Here is a 21701-nt window from a genome sequence, read left to right on the forward strand (position 1 = left end):
ACCATACTACCTATAACAAGACCATTATTAACACGCACAGAAAGCAACACAGGGAATGTTACTTTTGCCTCGTTTTGTGTTTAATATTATTGAACGCACTATTAATGTCTTAAAAAACACAGATACTAGAAACAAAGGAAACAAAACAAAAAACCCCACAGAAACTTTTAAACATTTATCACTTGTCTGGAGAAATAAATAAACTCTAAATGCTTATTTTCAGAAATCTGGGGAAAAATTTTTTTCTCTTCTGCATTTAAAAAAATTGATACAGATTAATTTTATTTTGACCTCTTTTAGTAACCTAAGTTGTCTTTACTGAGTTTTTAAAATTGAAAACATTTTTAAGTTCCAAATACAAGAAAGACTTAAGTACACATTTAAATCAGAAATGGGAATTTATTTTCTAGTACATTTTCTTTCCCTAGCCAAAAGCAGCTGAAAGATTTTTCCTTCTCTTCCTTTCTTATGACAAACGTTGGAGACACTGAAGAAGCAAAATATAACAGAATGGTAGTTGAGAGGACTAATACTCTGTGCATGGTTTTAATCACAGCCCAGTTAAAGTAACATTTAATATACATCTGCTCCCCTGATGCCAATGTCGCCTTTGGAAGGTCAGCATGTCCCACATCATTTCTGGATGGCCCGATACCTTATATTCTTTCTCAATGTGATTTTGCTTTTCTTCTTTAGTTTCCTGGATTTAAAATAATGGCCTGAGGAAAATCACAGGAGATTTGGTGGCTCTGTGTTTTTGTTTTAAAGTTGGACAAAGTTGGGCTGCTTAACAATCTGACTCGTTAAAATGAACTATGTTTTCAGTGCTGTAGGCTGGTGCAGGAGCCTGAGAGGCCCTCGGCTCCTCTTGAAGCTAAAAGCAGAGTTCATTCTTCTACCAGTCCAGTGCAGGATGAAAACGCCCAGGAACGAGATCACACTGAATGCCATTATTTAGAAGAGATTTGCATCTCATGGTATTGTTATATAAGTTATTCCCTTGAGCAAAAATCCCATTTACTCAGTGCTTAGGGAGAACATCGAATTTTATAACAATAATTGACTTTCTCTGTGGAAAACACTTTAAAATTTTCTATGATTACTTCCTTGCAATTTCCTTTTCTTATAGTCACGAATGCTGTCTAATCTAAATTTCTTAACTGCATTTAAATGGTGTGGGGGGGGAACCCAAAGGGACATAACCAACCACAAAGTAAACAATTTTTGCCATTACACTTTCTTCTGGATAACTCTAAATATTTGTCATTTCTGCTCTGTTTTGACACTGCAGGATGATACATTTGTGGCTCAATGATGAAGCAATGTGCAGATGAGTGACAAAAAATAGAAACCAGAAAAGGAATATAAATGGAAATCAAACTTTAAAAATCCTACTAATACAACAGCTTCTCTCCTCGTGTACTCTCCTAATGTCCACCCTACACGAATTCACATTTTGGTTCCAGGAGGCTAGGACCCATTAGCCCAGATAATAAAGAACACTATTTATAGAGGGTAAAATGGAACCTGTTGAAAGTATCTACTGGTGGCAAACTTGCAAAAGTCTTCTGGAAGCCTAACAGATTATGTTCTGATTGTTTTCTGGATTCTGGGGACCATGGAAATAGAAAAGGGTAGAAACAAGGCATGCTTTCTGAGGCTTCTGGGGCTGCATAGTAGAAAAATAGGTGTTTTCCTTTGGGGATTTTTGTAGCCGAGAAGAGTGAGGTTGAATTTTCTGAGAGTCTGTTTTCATTTTCCTCAGTCTTTAAGGGAGTGGTAGGCTTTGGCAGTCCGGCTGTTGACAAAATCTGTCTTCTTAAACTGAGCCTTTGGGAGAAGGAGACAGAAATGTGAGAGTGGGAAAAATTCTCACACAAGGAAATACACTCATCTGATGATTTCTCACCAGAGTCACATCTAGTGTGCCATTAGTTTTTGGTTCTGGTAACAATAGTACACCCTGAGTCAGCACTCTTACCTTCTTATAGGCGTTATGGAGCTCTGTGTGTGCCCACAGAGAATATAGCAGGACAGATGCAGCTTTGCTGGCCTTGTTGGAGGCATAGCTGAAAAGAAAGACACCCAAGATCAGGGAGGGCAGATGGGCCTCTGATGGCCACCCTAGCCACCACCACACAAATCACAAGACAAGTGGATCGTGAGCTGCAGAAGGCAGGGCCACTGTTTTTCTTTCTTTCTTTCCTTCCCTCCCTTCCTGCTTTATTTCCTTCTTTCTTTTCTTGCAGTGCTGAGGATCAAACTCAGGGCTTCATGCATACTAGGCAAGCATTCTACCATTGAGCGACAGCCCTAGTTTTTTAATTTTAGTCTCTTTAAATCAGTAAGATAGTGCTAACAAATAAGTGATTTATAGAGAAAATCCCTGATATTTATAAGGGATACATTCTTAGCCATGCTTCAAATCCCTGAATTCATTTACAGAATACATTCTATATTTGTTCGTTTATGACATTTATAGAATACCAGGAAAAGTATATATATGACTCTTAGATTTAGTGACCCTATCAATGTAGGAATAAAGCAATTTTTTAAGTTAAAAAGTTCTTGTGGAAGTATGTGTTAAAGTACTTTCAAAGTCACTTTGCATTTTAGTATAGGGCAAATGGAAAACTTGTTCTGTCCTAAATCCAAGTCACCACTCAGTTTGACACTGGCCTTCCCTATTGGTGTTCTTGCTTCTAAAGGTGTCATGAGCTCCCCACTGCTAAGTGCAGATCAGTGCCTTCTCAGCTCTTTCTCTTCAACTGCCTGGCCCGCACATGACTGAATTTTCCTTCTCAACAAAGAAACAGGTTGTGGCATTTTTGTTGTTTTGGTTTACTTTGTTTTGTTTTCTATTCTATATCGTAGGGGTCTGGAAACATGCAACCAAGGAGAGGAAAAGCATAGCTGTAGGACAGAAGCCTGCTGGTCCCATTCCTCAGCCTACAGACTTCCTCTTCCATACTGCCTTGCAGGGAGGGCAGTCAAATCAGTACCTCCTAGAATTTTGAGTACTCCATGGACTTTTCAGTTACTTGATAATAACTAGAGTATAAATAAATCTATGAAAGCCATGGGTCTCTAATACTCAAAATTATAAAAAGCTCTCTTAATTACAAGGGTGTCCTGTTCCCTTGTCAGCTGGTTGCTTGGCACTTGGAACTCATTTATTGAAAGATATAATGTAGATGACAGTCCTCAGGCTAACCCATAATGATAGTAAGCAGGGAGCAGCAGGCACAACTGGACACCCTGTTCATCTGATTTCGAGGGGCCATGTGAGGGCTCACGCATAAGGGAGTATTCCAGCAGCCATGAGTGATAGAGGGGCATGTCTTCCTACCAAAGTGATGCTATGTTTCCAAGAACAACAATTACTACATGTGGATTCTCAAATAATTAAAATCATGCTACCTTAGGGCAGTTTGCTTACAAGTTTGAATGGTGATTGGAAGAGTCATTTCTGTTTTGCAGCAATAATTCATTTCTTTCTACAAAAACTGAGCCACTGCAATCTACCAGGCTTTGGGGAAAGGTGAACTTCCAGCTCTTGGGGACCTGACATTCTAGCCGGAGTTTGCAGCTCATGACTCTGGATGTGGTCTTCCTTTCTTAGGTGCTTTGCAGGAGGGGGACTGCAGAGCAATGGGGGCCTACAGAGGGTGGGGCAGTGGTGGAGGTGATGTGTGCTCATTCCAGGATACCACAGAGCCCTATTTGCTTCACTGTACAGCCAAGCACACATCTGGCCTCTTATGTGTGAGGGTGATGCCCATTTACTTTATAACTCATTCAAATTAGGTGACAACAGTATTTCTTTTCTGGTTATTTACAGAAGTAATTTGCATTTGTAACATGTTGAACAATTCAGAGTTGTATACCCCCTCTCATCCCATCATTCTAAATTAACTAATAGTAATGATTTGCTTACACCAGAACTGGGGCTGTGGGATGCCTCATGTCTCACAAGGGAACTGAAAGTGGAAGAGGTGGACAGAAAAAAACCGAGATAGCAAGGATTTCTTGTTGGGTCACTTCCCACTGCTCCTGTGCTACCACTGCTCCTGCTGTGACCTGGAGCTCTGGGGAAAACCTGCAGCTCTGGGGAAAAACCCAGACCTGCAGCTCTGGGGAAAAACAATTCATAATGTAATAAAATGCTGGAGTGCGCTACCAAGGCAAGCTATGCAGCCTGACTCTATCTTGATATTTTAGAGGAGAATGGATGACTGCAAGCTTGGCTGGTTCAGTTCTTCTCTTGCCTGATCATCAAGGACTGGGCCAGATGGTCTGGCCCAGCTTTGTGGTCGTGTTTGTGAATGACAGAATATTCACAACTAGATTATTTACATAGGAGTGGTGACAGGGAAAGAGGAGATACTGATGGACACTAAAGACTTACGCATCGCCTGCACTGATGGTCATAATTTTCTGTAGGCCCCCAGTGTTCAGAAGGTCCCGTGCATTCTGGTAACTATTTTGGATTATATTGTTCAATGTGTAACAGGCAGAGGCTGTAGTTTCAATGAGAAGGTCAGTACTTGGAACTGTGTCAGGAATTATAGAAATCAAATCGGGTAGAGTTTCTTTGGCTGCAAAATGAAGAAAAAGAACAGTCAAGAAAGATTTTTCTTAAGCTCAATATCCCAATATATTTTGGCTAAAGGGCACTTTAAAAAAGAAACACAGTTGAATTAACAATCATGGAAAAATATAACTGTTCTAATAAATTTGTTAAGATTTCTGTGTGTGTGTGTGTGTGTGTGTGTGTGTGTGTGTGTGTGTGTGTGTGTGTGTGTGGTACTGAGGTTTGAACTCAGGGCCTCAAACTTGCTAGGCAGGCATAGCTCTACCACTTAAGCCACTTGGTCAGACCTTTGACAAAGATTTTTAAAAAGGATGCTCTGTGCTTAGTATACTGAAAATCATTTCACAGAGCTATTTGACATAAATGTCAAGAATTTAAAATTTTTCATATTCTTCAATTCAACAATTCCACTTCTGGGAATATACCTTAAAGACATCACTTTAAAAATGGAAAAAGCTTTCTGTAGAGATCTTCCTGACAGAATTACATATAAGTGAAGAATTATCAAAAGCCTAAATATGCCATAAGAATATGCTTAATTATCTAGAATATTCTTGCAAAAATACTAGGCATTCTACAACATTTCTATGAAGCATGTCAAGAAAATGTTTATAAGGGCTGGGGGTGTAGCTCAGTGCAGAGCACTTGCCTAGCATGCACAAAGCCTTGGGTTAGATCCCCAGCACTGAGAAAAAAGGTTTATGATAATATTCTATGAGAAAAATAAGTACACTTATTTATATAAGGTAGTATAATAAAAGAAAATATAACCTTACTAATGTGCTAATGGAATTATTTTTCTACAACCGTATTAATGGCAACCTAAAAACATTTAAAACAGTTATCTGTATTTCCCAAAGTTTTTTTTTAATTCATAAATAATGCTCCTACTTAAAAAAAAAGGAATGAATTATTTTAAATGGTATTTTCCACCATGTATATAACTTCTTGGTTATAGATTTGATTTTGGCTCTGTTCACAGTAATAAGAGAGGCACTGCTATTTGAAGACTTCACTTTAATTTATTTTGAGGCTTATATTTTGGGCAATATGAATTTTAGTTGAATTTTTATAATAATTCTTTTCATGTATATTTTTTCCTTTTCCTCTACTTCAGAATTCCTTTAAAAGATAAGGGCATGTCTCTGAAGCCTGTGTTGCTCCCTGCAGCTCTTCATAGTCTTGTGTTATATTGATCATGGACATGTAACAAATACTGGTTAATTTTATTGTTCCTTCATCTGTGTTCATATGGTACCCTGAGCTATAATTCTTTCTCTGTGACACTGGATTAGAATTAATTATGTGCCTATCTGAATTTCAAATGGCACTATAGGTTTCTTGAATATAATTACCTTTATTTCAGTGTTTCCAGCATCAATCATTATTCCTGAAACAGAGAGGTACTCAATAAAAGGCAGTGAAGGATGTATCATCCTGGGATAATATCTGGACCTGATTGGCAGGTAAAGCATCCCTTCTGCTCAAAGGCCCAAACACTTGAACACTTCTGTACTGTTGTTTAAGCATCATGGCATAGTGTTAAGAGCTTGGAGCTCAAGACTCTGAAGCCTGATTTCTTTATTTTCAGTCCTGGCTCTGCTACTTAATGGTCCTGTGACGTGGACAAGCTCCTTATTCTCTCTATGCTGCATTTCCCTAATTTATATTATGGACTAATAATAGAGACTCCACGAGTTGATGCATGTTAATTGTGCCCTGACACACTAAACTCTCAACAGATGCCAGGTATTACCAGAATGCCTCATCCCTTCAGGAGGTGAAACCACAGCATGGAAAAAGACCTTGAGAATATGAATTCTCCTTTCTCTTGTTTAGGTTGTCAACATGGAGATAAGTCTGAGACAATCACACAACACGGAATTCCCCAAAAATCTCTCTGCAGGGTGTTGTAATGGCAGCTTAGAGCTAGCCTGTCCACTAAAAACTGTGCCACCTGCACTTCCCCCCATACCAGGAGGGTCCACTTCTACAGATCAATGTTAAGAAAAACACTCAGGGTCATGGCTGAGGAGGAGTGGCAATTAAAGAAGTTTAACACTTTCTGTCATGTTGATTTTTCTTAGACAAGTACAATTGTTTATGTCAGTGAACAGTACAGTATAGTATGGGAAAGTATGGATCTATATGTATACTTCTCCATTTGTCTGACTCTCTGTCTCCCTCTCACAACCCTCCCCCCACCACACACACATATAAATAATATGTATCTGTGTCTATATATTCCACTCAAGAATACACTGTGGCTCTGAATAAGATCTTTGAATATTTGGATATCTGAAAGCATCTGCAACAATGAACAAATGTGAACTGGGATTCTAGAAATATATCCAATACTTCTCAGTACTTGTACATCCATTGTTTTATTTGATCCTTGGAAAAGGACTGAAGGTAGTCCTTTTCTCCCTTGGGGTAGAGCAGTTAAGTGACCAGCCAAGGTAAAATGGGCTGGCAACGCAGCACCGTGGGATGCAGACCCATGTCTTCACTGTGATGTCTATTATTCTGTTGCCATGCCTTCAAGATAGCTTGATGGTTTTGAGAAAATGTGTTTTTATATTTCTATAAATGTAAGTAAAATGTGATGACTTTATTCCAGGTCAGCACTTGGAAGGTTACAGAGCTTAGAAATCTCTCATGAAAAACACAAAGCACATATGCAAGTGATTTTCACTTACTCCTGGCTATTAAACTTCAGAATCAAGATGGGTCCTAGGACTTAAATTATATATTTGACAGAAAGCCAATTTGGAACTTAAAATTACATTTAACTCTCTGTTGTCCTTAAAGCAAGGTTTAGCAGTGGAACCATTTTATATAAAAATATGGAGCTATAGCTCTACCTCCCAACAGTTAGGGGGCTGCAGGACCTGAGATCCACAGCATTTCTGCCCTGAAGGGGTGTGCATGTTTCATCTGGGAAAAGAAAGAGGAAAAAAAAAAAGATAAAGGATAATACACCTCTATTAAAGTCCAGCACAAAAGCGCACAAAAAGACAACGGGAGAACACTTTCATAATTGTAAGCGTGCCCACGCGAGGTTTCTTTTAGATTCACTGAAACATTTCCAGGCCTGCCCTCTGTTTATAATGGGTGTGAGGCCACTGCACGAAACCTGTCGAGTGCACTGCTGGCTGTCTTTGAAAAGGACCTAACTGAAACACACTATAGACTTCGATGTCCCTGGCGTTGTGTGCAGATAGATTCCAAAGTCTAATCCATTGAACAAACATTTGTTTATAATTTTTGTGGAATTTCATGAAAAACTAAATTTAGGTTGTTAGGAATTATCAACTTATGGAACCTTAGGAAGCATGCTTAATTTTAACAGTTTAACAGTTTTAACTACTGTCTTCCTGCTATCTCATTTTATAGTTTACTTTTTTGGAGGGGGGATAGTGGGGTTTGAATTCAGGACCTTCTGCTTGCTAGGCAATCCACACCCCAGCCCTTTGTAGTTTACTTTTCAGATAGGGTCTCGTGCTTTTTGCCTGGACCATGATCCTCCTGCACCTTGCCTGGCCCTACAGTTTTTGACTTGACTCAACAAATATTTACCAGATACATCTTGGTATAAGTAAATGAATGAGAAATTATGTTATCTGACATTGTACCAGGCCCATTCATCAGCTTCTCCTCTTTATTGACATTTCTAGTTTGTCACTGGGAAAAGAATGTGACATGAGCCACACTTTATTGCCTCCTGTTTTCAGTATGTACATGCCCCAGGCGGACGCTTTCAGTGACTCACCAATTTCGTTCTGCAGAGAAAGGCTCCGAGACAGATTCCTTAGCAGAGAGACTGCAGTCTTCTTCACGCTTGGATCACCAATGTGCAGCATCTTTCGGGTGTGCTGAAGGCCGTTCTCCTTCTGGACGACGGTCTGAGCTACTGAGGTTGGCATCTGTTGGGAGATGGGTCCTGTAAGTGCCGCCACATTTGATTTCAGGGAAATGCTATGCTTTCCCAAGGTTACCAGTGGTTGGGGAAGATGTTTTAACAACTAGAACTGTGATGAAACCAGCCTCTAGATATTTTCTTTAAATTCTTACTAGTTTTTAGTATAATTACTCAACAAAAACAGTTCCTCTCCCCCAATTATTTTTTTTTTCAACCAATTCAGAGTTACTTTTCACAGTATTTTAAATGCTGGCTATGAAAACATTATAAGGGAGATGTCTTTGCGTATCACTTTGGTTTATTTCCTGCTTGCTGATTTAGTTATCTTTTCTGTTTCTTCTTGTTCAAATTTTGACATTTAATACATTCAATTATTGAATGTATGACATTCAACACATGCATTCATTTCTAAACAAAATCCAGTTTATTCTGAGACACAGCAGGCTTCTGAAGAAGCCTAGTTAGATTATTCGTAGTGCTAAGTCTGCGTGGGAGGCTACATGTCCAAGTAGCTACCCAAGTCTAGCTCCACTAGAGGCAAATCTAACTTGGAATTAGGCTGGCCACCTGCTTTCAGGGCTCTGAATATTGACCAGGCCCTTCCCAGCATCAACAAATCTCCGCTACTGTGGCCTTAGCTGTGTCTGTGACTTTACATTAGATTATTTGAAGCGAATTTGGGACTACCATACCAAAACTTCCCATTCTCCTTGATCACTCTTTCAGGGTGTTTATCTTTGGTTTGACTCATCTAAATACTGCTTGCCCCCTCCTTCCAGCTTTATTTCTTACTTTCTTACTCTTCTAGAATGAGGGTTATTGTTTTGACACAGAGTCTTACTATGTAGCTTGGGCTGTCCTGGAACTTGCTATGTAGACCAGGCTGGCCTTGAACTTGTGATCCTGCCTGTGTCTCCCAAGTGCCGGGATTATAAGCATGTGCCACCACTGTCTAGAACAGGGGTTCTTAATATGGGTCCAGAATAGGCTACAGGGGAGAGGATAGGGGATCCCTAAAACTACTTGGATTTTTTGTTTGTCTTGACATTGGGCCCTGGAATTCAGGGTTTTATGCTAGCTAGGCAGGTGCTCTACCACCTGACCCATGCCTCCAGTCCTCTAAAACTGTTTTTGTGTTTATAATCAACATCCCCAGCGAAATGGTCCATAACTTTTATTAGAGTTTCAAAGTTTCTATCCCAAGAAGTTTAATTACCACTATTTAAAAATGTTTGTTCTATTATAAACAAATTACAAACTGTGTTTCATTAATTTGCAGAATATTCTCCTCTAGGAAGAACTCTTCCTCTGTAGCCATGCAGGGAAGAATCCAGTTATTCATGTATACCACCTGTAAGCTGGGCCAGGATAGGTGGGCTTTCCTTTCTCTTCCTGAGATCTCATTCTAACAGTCTCTAATGTCTCCCCTCACGTGCAGAAGACTTGCTCTTTTGAGCTACTGCCACCCAGCAGCATTTTCTAATGGAGGCTTTGGAGCCTGTCTCTTAGCCTTCTTTACCTCCTATTCTAGTAAGTGACCAGACAGCCTACTTCACAATTCCTAGACATCCCCACAGTCACTGCCTTTCATCTCTTCCATTGGTCTCATGATCACACAGAACTTGTGTTCACTCAGAGACCCACTGCCTCTGGAAACACAGACTTGGCAATGTCAGACTCTGAATATATCTTCCTGTCTCCTTGTTCTCCCTTCCTATCATGTTTCTTTTCAGCCTCATTAAGAACTCAAGTTCCTTTATTTCATCTTTCATTCCCTATACCTCATGTTATCAATTCTTTCCTGTCTTAACTTTCTGATTTATATTGGGATACATGAATCATCACATCAAATATTACCTTTCTAATACCTTCAACAATCTTGTCATTCTAGCTTATTTTTCACTCATTCAACAAAACTGCAGTGTTGGGTTCATTGAATTTTTTGTCTTCTCTGATTTTTATACTTGGCTTCCAAATATTACTAGAGTAAATAGTACACTTTCATATTGGTACTTCTGCAAATTGGAATCTCCATTAGGAGCTCAAATGGTCCTAGTCAACCTCTTGCTGTTTCCTTAAACACCAGTGTGTGGGAGTTCAAAGCCTTAAACCAGAAAGATATTTCTAAAATTTAATCTGATTATGTACCATTTCAGGTTTAAACACTTTAGTGATACTCTTGCCTTCAGAATGCTGCTCTTGTTATAGCTCACACAGTTCTTCATCCCTTGGTACTTCCTTTCCTCTCCCTCCCTCCCACTATGCCATAATGCTCCAGGTTACAACTATCCTGAACTGCACTTTTCCGGGTAGTCCATAGCTCCTTTAAGGGAGGGAGTTCCCTGTTTCTTTCTGTGTACTTGACAGAAGATCAGAAATGATGGTTTGCATTCTTAACCACAATGCTAAGATAGGAAAAATACCAGTTTTATCATTTCACAATTTTATTCAAAACAGAGAGCAAGCATCTGTATAAATATATTGATATTAAAAATAAATGTGGTTTCTCAAGTAAAGAATGAATAATACTTTTGTTCTCTACAAGAGTGCTTTTCTCTATGATGATAGGTACTTGAAGACTGAACATACAGTGAACTGTTTTGAAGTTTATTCTAATCATTTTATGATCAAGGGAAAAAGTTCAAATAACTATCTATGGAATTTGTCAATATGTAACATGGTATGAAAAATACAGGAAAGGGACTAAACTAACCATTCTATGTTTTGACTTTGCAGTATAAAGTAAGAGCATTTGGAAAGAGAATCAGCTCTTTAGTCTGTGGTTGTATTTTCAGGACACTAAAGCACAGATGTCTTTTCTAACTCTACACTGCAGAGGACATCTGTTGTTTTTTGTCTGCTGAGCATTTATTCTTCCTTCTTTTATAACAATACTTGTATTTTCCATTAGAGAGCCACTCCTTCACCATCTCAGTCCATGTGGTATAATTGTCACTGATCCTTCACCTGCTCAAACCCATACCCCTGGCATATTACCCAGCCCTGGCTAATCACCGTCACAGCCTCCTACCCAGAGGCCCTGGTTGGAGAGACTGAGAACAGACCGGTGAGAGACACATTTACTCAGTTCTTAATGGCACTATTGGGAACATAGATTTTTCTTGTGGGGACATTGGGCTGGTAAAATGTAATCCTAAAATAATTCCTGGCTATCTTTGTTGTCATGTGGGCAGAGCCTTTGAGAACAATACACATGCGGAAAAGCAGAAAACGGCAGGGAGAAAGTCATAATTATCACTGGAGCACCTAAGTCCAGTCAGGACAGAAAGTGGACCTATTCCAAACTCTTTCAGTTTAGTGAAATAAGACATTCCTTTTTTCCCCCTTCAATCAGTTTGAGGAAGGGTTCTGAGGACTGTAACTGAAAGAGGACTTAGCAATACAAATTATCCATGTGTCTTTCCCTTGCAGGCTGGGTTATAGAAGCTGAGGCTGAAGATATTGGAGGGCTGAACCACTCTCTGGAAGTTTTTGAGGACAGTCTTAACTGAAGCGAGGAAACCTCTGCTCTTTCTTCAGTGCTTTATCTCTGAACCTAATAGAGGTATGACTGCAGTGCCATTATTTTAAAAAGTAGAAAAATGGGCATGATACTCACAGGGCCGCTTCCTGCCGTGAGATTCTGGAGAGCTCCTAAGGATGCTTCCTGAGTGTAGTTTCGCACACTCTTGGCAATCAAGGACAAATACATCCTTATCACAATGGAGTGCCACAGCCACTCTACGCCCTTGGGATTGCTCTTTTCCTCTGGCATTGGCACGTCTTGGTATTGCTAGTCACACACATAAGGGAATCCAGAATTAATGCACTTCAAGTGATGTCTATATTTCTGCATCCACACCAACAGACCAGAAATGCTATGAGAAAGACTAACAATCTGCATAGTAAGAAGCCCTTGAAATAGAAATTTAAAAAGCAAGTATGTATGCTTTCCAATCACTTAACTCTTAGCGATAATAATTACTTCTTCTTAGCAACACCCCGTAACTTTGCATTTCACAGTGAGAGAGAAATGAGAAAATTAAGCATAGGTGCCTCCAGAATGGTTTTCAGGCTGCTTTTTAGCTAAAAGCTGAAGATAAGGAAAACAGGCCTGTTCCCTCAGAGCCTTGTGGAGTTGTCCAGTGTAGCATCAAGGCTCTAACTTTACCAGTTGTTTTCCAAATTCACAAACACCATAACAATAAAAGGAAGAAGGCAGGTCACATTCTTTCAGTTTTTATGTATGAGATAAGTATGTATTCTTTCCTATGAGGCTTTAGTGTGTCCAATGTTTGTTTTTAAAAGGCACGATGCTAAATATTGGGGCTGTTTTTAATGTTTAAACAATGTATATACTCTTGGCCATATTGTATTAACATTATTTCCTAACTTTTAGTTATGCAGCAGTATGGTTTAATGGCTAACAATGGAAATCTGGAGCCAGATTGCCTGGGATTGAATTCTATCTCTTCCATGTATTTGCTGAATTAATCTGGGAAAACTAACTTTTTCTGTAGCTCTGTTTCCTCATGGCAAACAAAGATATTTATGATGTACACCACATAGGATTGATGTAGGATTAAAATAATTTAAAACAGTGCCTGACATATACTAATTACTCAGAAAACACACACATTTTCTCTCTCTGCCTCTGTCCCCTTGCCCACAAACACACTCTCTCTCAAAGCCCTCCCAATATACCTCTTTCACTTTCCTGCTTCGATTGCCAAAACACCCAATACTCTTGTTGTTGTCAGCCTGGATACTCCGGTTTTGAATATAGATACTTTGGGAATACTTCTCCGGGAGCTCTGTCTCCAGCTGGTAGGAGAGGTTATGAAGAATGCACACACAGTTCTCTGTGGCCTGAGAAAACAGAATTGATCATATACAAGATGGATATCCCCATCAGATGTGGTATCAAGGGCTTACTGGGCTTATTGGATGTAATTGGGTATGTTTGGACTGTGGGGTGCCTGGGGTAAGTGGGTAGAAAGGCTAAGGTTAAATCATGAATGGTCAGAAGAACACTGTTAAAAAGTAGAGGTCGAATTAATTTAAATAATGGCAAACCTTTCTACTTTACTTTCTGTTTTTATTTTTTGCAGTGCTAGGGATTGAACCCAAGCACATGCTAGGCAAGTGCTTTACCTCTGAGCTATACTGCTAGTCCTCTAGTTTACTTTTTAAGGAGCACATCCAGAATGAGTTCAAATTTTAGATATATAACTTAGCAGCGATGCTAAGTTGGAACATAGGAGGTAGTATTGTAAAGAATGAAGATGCATAACCTGAAGCAGCAACAGTAGTTGTTAGAGAATGGTCTGAAAGTCTTTTCAGAGGTAGAATGTGCATGGCTTATGGCCCAGTGGATATGAGCTGTGAGGGAAGGGAAGCAGTACAAGATTATTCAGATTTCAATCCTCTTCTGGTGGATGGTGATAATTTTATTTACTTATTTATTTACTTACTTATGTGGTGCTGGAGATTGAACTCAGGCCCTTGCATATGTTAGGAAAATGCTCTACCACTGAGCTACACCCCTAGCCCTAGATGGTGATAATTAAGAATGATTACACAGAAGAGGAACACATTTGGGGATGAGGAAAGAGATGAATTTAAGGTTACTGCTGAACATGTAGCATTCGGTTTCCTTCCAAAAATCCACACTGAGTTGTTAGACAGCTAGAGATTTGGGTCTAGAAAACAGAATAATGCTACATAGATTTAAAAATTCCTACACAGGTACAGAGAATCTTGGGCTCAGCAAACATGTCAATGAATAAATCTAAACCCAAGCAGCTGTTTGAAGAATTTTCTGAAGCATCTCAGTAAGACAGCAGGTCATGCAGTATGCAAGCTATTTAACTTGAGTTACCTTGTCATCTGGCTGGTAATCTGCAATGGTTCCTCTGACATAATGGACCAGGGAGTCAATGAGTCCCTCACACCTTCGCATTACCTTCCTCCCATCGGGGCCAGCTGAACTCATGTTCCTATCAGGAAAAACAAACAGAAAGGTGTGCCTTAGGCTAAGTATCCAACAGGCCTTGATTTCAAAGCTTCACTTGATGCCTCTTCTAGGTGCGTGGAAACTGGCACATTTGGAGAAGTGTGACAGACTTGTTCTGAGACCAGTAAATCATTCACTGCTAAAGATCATCAAATCTGAATGTGACTGCTAGACATACCCATACAACACAGAGCCATAAAGAAGTCATCTGTCTACTTCACATCATGTATCAATGCCTGGTCACTTTTCCTTAGTCTTCACACCATTTGTTGAGGGCAGAAGCGAGGCAAATGTTTTGCAATTAAAAGAAGAATGGCACATTAGGCGCAGCAACGCACTGGCCGTCCAAGTCTCAATTTGCTCCATGTCTTAACTCTAAATAACTTTAAGTTGCTCAGGGTCTTGGTTGCCTCAAATGTAAAGACAGTGTGTTGGTCTATTTTATTGTCTTGAAGGTTTCCATACGGCTATTGACAAATGTCAAGCCAGATGCTTTAAAATGTGATGATTCTATAATTAAAACGGCAGAGAGATGTCAGAGAAAACACAGTTTCCAGTGCATAAGACCTAAGACAAATCATGACCTATAAATATCTTTGCACTTAACTCAATTTCCAATTTTGCTGAGCCATCACACCTTTCTATAAACAGTCTCCAAGGCTAAAAGTGGAGACTGTTTCCTTATAGAGAAATGAAGCTTATCAAAGACAGCAGAGTAATGCATTTGGGGGTTACACTGCAGAGTCAGATCACATTTATATTCTGGTATTACTATTACTGCCTTCCTTGGATTAAGTTTTTATTAGCATTAACTGTGTGAAAATATTTCTCCCCAAAATATTCACACCTCTGTCAACTTCTTCAGTTTTTTTAGAATTTGAGAGCTACCTCCTATTCCCTTCTGCCATCTTTCTTTTTCAGTGGTACTGGGGCTTGAACTTAGGGCCTCAACGTTTGTTTGCTAGGCAGGTACTGTACCACTTAAGCCACTCTGCCAGTCCTGTTCTGTCATCGTTAATTGATAAAAATTGTTCCTATAAAATATATCAAACTAATTTCTTTTACTGGTAGGTAGAATATACAAAATATATTCCTGATTCAGACATTATTTCTTTATATTGTCTGTCATTTTGAACATCAAAGAAAACTAATGCTTTGAGAACTTCTGAGTCTTATTTTCTTCATCTTTAATACAATTCGCTCACGCCTATAATCCTAGCTTCTTGGGAGGCTGAGACTGGATTGCAGTTTGAGGCCAGTCAGGCAAACAGTTCACAAAACTCCATCTCCAAAATAACCAGAGCAACGGACCTGAGGCTCAAGCAGCAGAGTGCCTGCTTTGCAAGTATGAAGGCCTGAGTTCAACAGAAAAGAAAGAAAGAAAAGAAAAGAACTGCAGTAAGTGACTTCAAAAAGTCTTTCTGCCCCCAGATACTACTTTCAAAGAAATGAATGTGGGCTGGGGGTGTGACTTGAGTGGTAGAACGCCTACTTAGCAAGCACAAGACCTTGAGTCAAACCCCAGTACTGCCAAAAAAAAAAAAAAAGAAAACAAAGAATGGGTTCATTAACTAGAAATAAAACCATTTTCACTATAGATTCTTCTCAAGAAATATTCATTTAAACCACATTCTCTCTCTACTTTGTGAGCCCTGTAAGAATCATGGGATCATAAGGAGCTTGACAGAAATTGAAAAGACATCTTTTCCAGTCTCCTGATTTTTCACATGAAAAAACTGAGGTCCAGAGAGTTTAAGTTACTTTTTTGGTGACAGCAAATTCATGGTAAAGTTAGGATAAGAGGGCTAATTTTCATTCTGTGCTCAAGTGATCCAAAACAGAGCAAACCTCATCTAGTATTCATTCAGTCTGCCCTACCATACGTCCCCAACCACAGGGCAATGTTACCTAGCATACGTCTTAAAACTTCTCTTTGATCTTTTCCACCTCTGGAATTTAGAGATATGGCACTAGTTTAAAATTGCTTTGACAAATCAAAAGGTCTGTTCTGCTCACTAGCTAAATCTACTGCATACCTTGCAGATGGGCGACTTGGCTTTGTTTAACTTCAGAGTGTTTATTTTAGGTCAGAATGGTAATTTGATTTGGCAGTGATGCCAGTTCACACATACCGGCTGCTGTCTGGAGTTTGGCATTTTCCAGACCCTCCTCGTGTGAAATTGGGCTTATCAGGGGTTCCTGGCAGTTGATACCTTTGCTGACAGAAAGTGCATGGAATCCCACTTCTTCAGTACTTACCCCTGCATATCAAAAATATTTCCCACCTTACTCAACTGTCCAGAAATATAAATGATAAGGGCGGATTATTTTTATACCACTTCATCCATGAACGGAAGTCATTAGACAGAAAGTAATGTTAGTATACTTGGAAAATAACCAATAATTTATAGAAAGTGATATGTTTATCTTTTGTCATTGTTTTCAGACAAGGTCTCACTATGCAGCCCAGGCTGGCCTGCAAGCTTTGATCCTCTTGCCTCTGCCTCCTGAGGGTTATAGATGTGGACCATGTTATAACCATCTGAAAGTAGTTTTGAATGGCTAACATTTAAGTTTAAGGAGAATCAGAGAATTGACGTGGGACCCTCTGGCAGAAGTGATCCTTTTACAACATGTCTCTTGAATCCTGAGAAATATGTTTATCGCCATTATAAGTATGTAACCCAACAGAGGCATAATATGAAAGGTAGCTTCAAACTATAAATGAATATACCAAAATAATCACCTTATTGAAAAGACAGAACAAAAATCCAAACATAGTACTCTATAAAAATTGATTATCTGTTACTAACAGAATATATTAGAAATGTTTAATTTGGTGTCTATAGTTTGAATCTGATTAAATTATGGTCTTGTTTCCTTTGGTATCATTTAGCTTAAACCTGAGAAAATATGTGGGGTTCCTTTAAGGAAAGAAAAATTCCTATTGTTTATAGGATTTAAAAAATAGGTCCTTGTCCTAGGGGCTAAAGGCTAAAGCTAGTAACCAGGACACGAGATAGTCAATAGAGGGTTGGAGTGCATCATTTCAAGACATTTCACCAACAAAGAAGTAATATTTTAGAAGAAATCTCTTTTTAAATAGGGGTATTTCTACTTGATTAGGGTGTGGTTTCTAACACACCGTCTATGTATACTCTGTATACAAGACCTGGTGGCTATGGGACCAGTCTTAAGGACTGACCAGCATACTAAGATAGTGCTCACCTCAATAACGGCTTTAGAAAATTGTGGATGCATCTTTGTGCTCACCAACGGTTAGAGGCTTCCTCATACCATGCATTCATTATATGTTGTGCAGTAGGTCCCCAAGTGGTGTCAGTCCAGTAAGTGCTTGGTAGACAGTATTAGAATCCATTGTAAGACCTCAGGAGGCACTTCCTAAGACACTGCTGATAAGGAAGCATCCTTCATCCTCTTGTTATTCGAGATTTAGGTCGAGGCTTTATTGGACTCTCATCTGATACATATCGAACAGTTGTGCCTTGTCTGTGACTAACCAAGAGAAAGCAGCAGAGGCAGCTTGTGGTGTCCCAAAACAAAAGGGAGCCTTGTTTGAACTGGCAGAGGAAGAAAAACTCTGTGCCACAAGAAGCGCTTGTCTGTTACTCTGAAGTCAACATCAGTTCCTGAAGGTATCAGCTCACATCAACCAAAGGCAACTACTTAGTCTGCAAGCAACAATACCGGGAGGTAGAACAAGAATGCACGAACTACACATCTTGTCCCTTTCAGAACAGTATTAATGAACAAAGGTATAATAAAAATCTTTTACACATCAAAAAACTAAACAGGGTTGGAGGAGAAAATTCTTTAGCTCTGCTTTTGTGTATTTTTTGGGCCTTCTGAAAAGTCAATTAAGCCAGTAATCGTGTGGTTGGTAGGCAATAGTTCATTTCCTCTTGATTTACCACAACCATCTGTTTCGGTAGAATGCCAAATTCCATTTAAAACAGATTATAAACAGCAAACTGTAATTTAAAAATACATGTGGAAGTCACTGCCACTTGAATGAGCATTCTTGGAATTAAAGGAGATGTCTGGAATGTCAGAGTAGGATTAACGAAGGTGTTTAAGATGTAGAGTAGAATAATGCGATGTGCAGACATTCTGCACCTCCAAGACAGGCACAGACTTTCAACCACAGGCCAGGGACAGAGCTCTCAGTGGTTTTATATCAATGTACTCATTTTTAAAAATAATAATGACTTTTAAAATGTTGGGTTGGTGGAGTGGCTCAAGTGATAGAGTGCCTGCCTAGCAATTGTGGGGCCCTGAGTTCAAACACCATACTGACAGGGAAAAAAAAAAAAGTTAGGAGTTGGGGGTGTAGCTCAGTGGTAGAAAGAGCATGCACAAGACCCTGGGTTTGTTCTCCAGCAGAAAAATATAAACCGCATTTTTTTAGAAGTACTTCTGACTATGATCAGTTTTGAGTTTTTGAGAAAAGACTTTAGGTGTCATAAAATACAGGTCATAAAAGTCCCACCTTCAATTTAAGCTATATACTGTTTTTTTTTCTTTAAACATTAGGATGCTTTTAAAAATCTCTGGCACAAACATTCTTGGAAAGTTCTTTTTTCTGTAGTTTAATTCATTAAACTCAACCCATAAACTAATCAATTCAGAAAAGACCAGTAAAAATAGTCCTTTTGATATAATTAGTAAAAAAATTATTCTTCTGTTTTCTCTTTTGATTCTTTTTCTTCCATATTATTTCTATTCACATATTTTCTTTAACAATTATCCTAGAACTAAACTCAAAGTAGGCAATCACTATTTATAGACCAACTGATAAAAATAAAGAATTTCAGGGCACTCTCTCTTGGGACCCCTACCAGCTCTGGGAGCTCTACTCTTTGCTACTTTTCTATCTCAATAAACTCTCCCACTTTACACACACACACACACGCACACACACACACACACACACACACACACACGCACACACACACACACACACACACAAGAATAAAGAATTTCTCCAGCAAAGAGAAATGTTTGTAATTTATGTGAAGTATTGTATGTGAAGTATTGTTTTTAATCTGGGCAGCAGGGACCTTTGCAACAGAGTTGGTTGGTTGTAGATGTGCTGAGAGACAATCCTAATAAGGGTGACCAAGTGAACATGGCCATCTTAGTTTTGACTAATTTGTTTGCTTTAACAACTTCAGAATTTTTGATTGGGCTGGTGGAGTGGTTCAAGTGGTAGAGAGCCTGCCTAGCAAGCGCAAGGCCCTGAGTTCAAACCCCAGTGCCACTAAAAAATACAAAGAATTGTTGAGAGATTTCAAAATAATAGCACGAACCTCTTGAGATTCAGATTATAAAACAATCAGTTTTTAAAAAAACTCAATATCCTATTTACTTATTTAAATATCACTTAGATATTTTAAATGAAAGAGAAATTTACAAAGTAATTTAATTCATTAAACCATACGTTTGTTTATCTCAAATAACCACCAAAAGACATGGTAATGACTGATAATATAACATAATTAGAGATATTGTCAATTCCACTAGTAGTTGCTGGTGCTTACATATCCAAACGTGAAGATTTTAAATAATCAGCAAAGTAATTGAGGTTGAAGTTGATGACTCAATTGTCTTTTTTCTATTTCTAGAAAAGTCCCTCTCTGAATTGAATTATTTGGATTCTGCCAGCCAGTTTTAATTTTGTTTCCACTCTCACCTAACATTATTCTTCTAATTTTCTGGTAAATTATTATGTTTTTAAAGGAAGATCTGCTTTTGAGTCTATATCTATCATCAGGGAAATTAGACACTCAAATAATTATCTTCTTAATTATCTGGGATAAAGCAGAGTTTGACCAAATGAGTTCTTTTCTGTCATGAGTATTTAGAAAAATGGATAGGGAAGCAAAGGTAACTGGTATGAAAATGCACAATTAAGGAGATGGAGATGCAATACAGCCCTCAAGTTTGGACTCCAGCTATGTGTAAGAAATTAAGTCCATGTACCACCATGTGTGGTACATAATCCCAGTGCCTGAAAGAGTGAGGGCAGAGGATAGAGTTTGAGACAAGCTTGGGCTACATGTAAGACTTTGTCTCAAATAAACAAGTAAACAAATATATATATATATATATATATATATATATGTATATGCATACATACGCATGGTGTGTGTGCATGTGTGAAGATAGATGTAACTTTACCTATTAAAGTTACATGGAGACATTCTTTTCCAGAGAGTGGCTGGTATTGATATTCCAAATAAAACCACCTTTCACCCATGGCTAATGAAGAACAAGACTGACAGTTCTTGTTTTTCTTTCAAATGGTACATCTTCCTTCCTCTGACTCTGTTCCCCACCCCAGCTAGATTTATAGTAAAAAAAGACAATGGGAGTTTTGTTTAAGATAGTTATAAATTTTAGTAAGTTTATAAATGATGCTATAATCATAAAAGAATATTATAGATTCATCAAAATACACTGGCTGCACCATGCCACATGGGGAAAAGGGAAGTGATCGTCCTCTTCAGGAGCTATGCATTACCAACCGCTCCTCCTCTTCAACAGGTATAAGCAGGCTTAAAACACTGGAGGAAAATGAATGTGTTTTATAAAGTGCTGCAGTAATGTGATGTCATTTTATCCTACCTTCTTAGAAAAAATGACACATTCTGGAGTGGCTTCTCAATACAGAACCAGATTGGGTTGATAAGATAAAGGGCAGCAATTTTAAAAGTCTTTCTTCATAAGTAAGTGGCTGACTGCAATAACCAGGAAAATGGCTTTTTTAGGGCTTTATCAAATCAGTTTATGACTATGACTACCCTTAAAAATGGTAGAGATGAACTGGTGATAGAATGATGTGCTAAAGACTGAGAGGGACCCTCAAACACCCACTCAGTTCCATAAGGGTAACTCTCTCTAGAAACATTTTCCAATCCCCCAGGCAACATTAGTCAAGCAACTCCATGGCTCTCCTCCTGTACACTTCATAGACTTCAAACGCACGGTCATTATCTCTTCAGTGCGGCCTCCTGTACTGTGCCCTGAGTCCTCCTGACCAATGACAAAGCCTGCTTCTCTTTGAAACTGCAGAAGTCTAAATAGAGCTTGGGACATAGCAGATATTTAGTAAGCACTCCAAGGATGACAGGGCTGGATAAGAGTAA

At 38.8% G+C, this 21701-nt stretch overlaps 1 protein-coding gene across 1 annotated transcript in view; it reads right to left on the reverse strand.

The window, feature by feature from the left end:
• Positions 1 to 379: 379 nt before the first annotated feature.
• Positions 380 to 21701, reverse strand: part of Pkp2 (plakophilin 2) — a 74057-nt gene continuing 52735 nt past the window's right edge. The window contains exons 7-13 of the mRNA XM_020184928.2: positions 14398 to 14515; positions 13221 to 13385; positions 12136 to 12309; positions 8367 to 8520; positions 4409 to 4598; positions 1982 to 2069; positions 380 to 1830 (exon numbers count right to left, since the gene is read on the reverse strand). Of these exons, the coding sequence (XP_020040517.1) occupies positions 1762 to 1830; positions 1982 to 2069; positions 4409 to 4598; positions 8367 to 8520; positions 12136 to 12309; positions 13221 to 13385; positions 14398 to 14515 (958 nt within the window). The 3' untranslated portion in view covers positions 380 to 1761. The remainder of the gene's footprint in view (positions 1831 to 1981; positions 2070 to 4408; positions 4599 to 8366; positions 8521 to 12135; positions 12310 to 13220; positions 13386 to 14397; positions 14516 to 21701) is intronic.

The sequence above is a fragment of the Castor canadensis genome, chromosome 8, assembly GCF_047511655.1.
Source record: "Castor canadensis chromosome 8, mCasCan1.hap1v2, whole genome shotgun sequence".
Taxonomy (NCBI): Eukaryota; Metazoa; Chordata; class Mammalia; order Rodentia; family Castoridae; genus Castor; species Castor canadensis.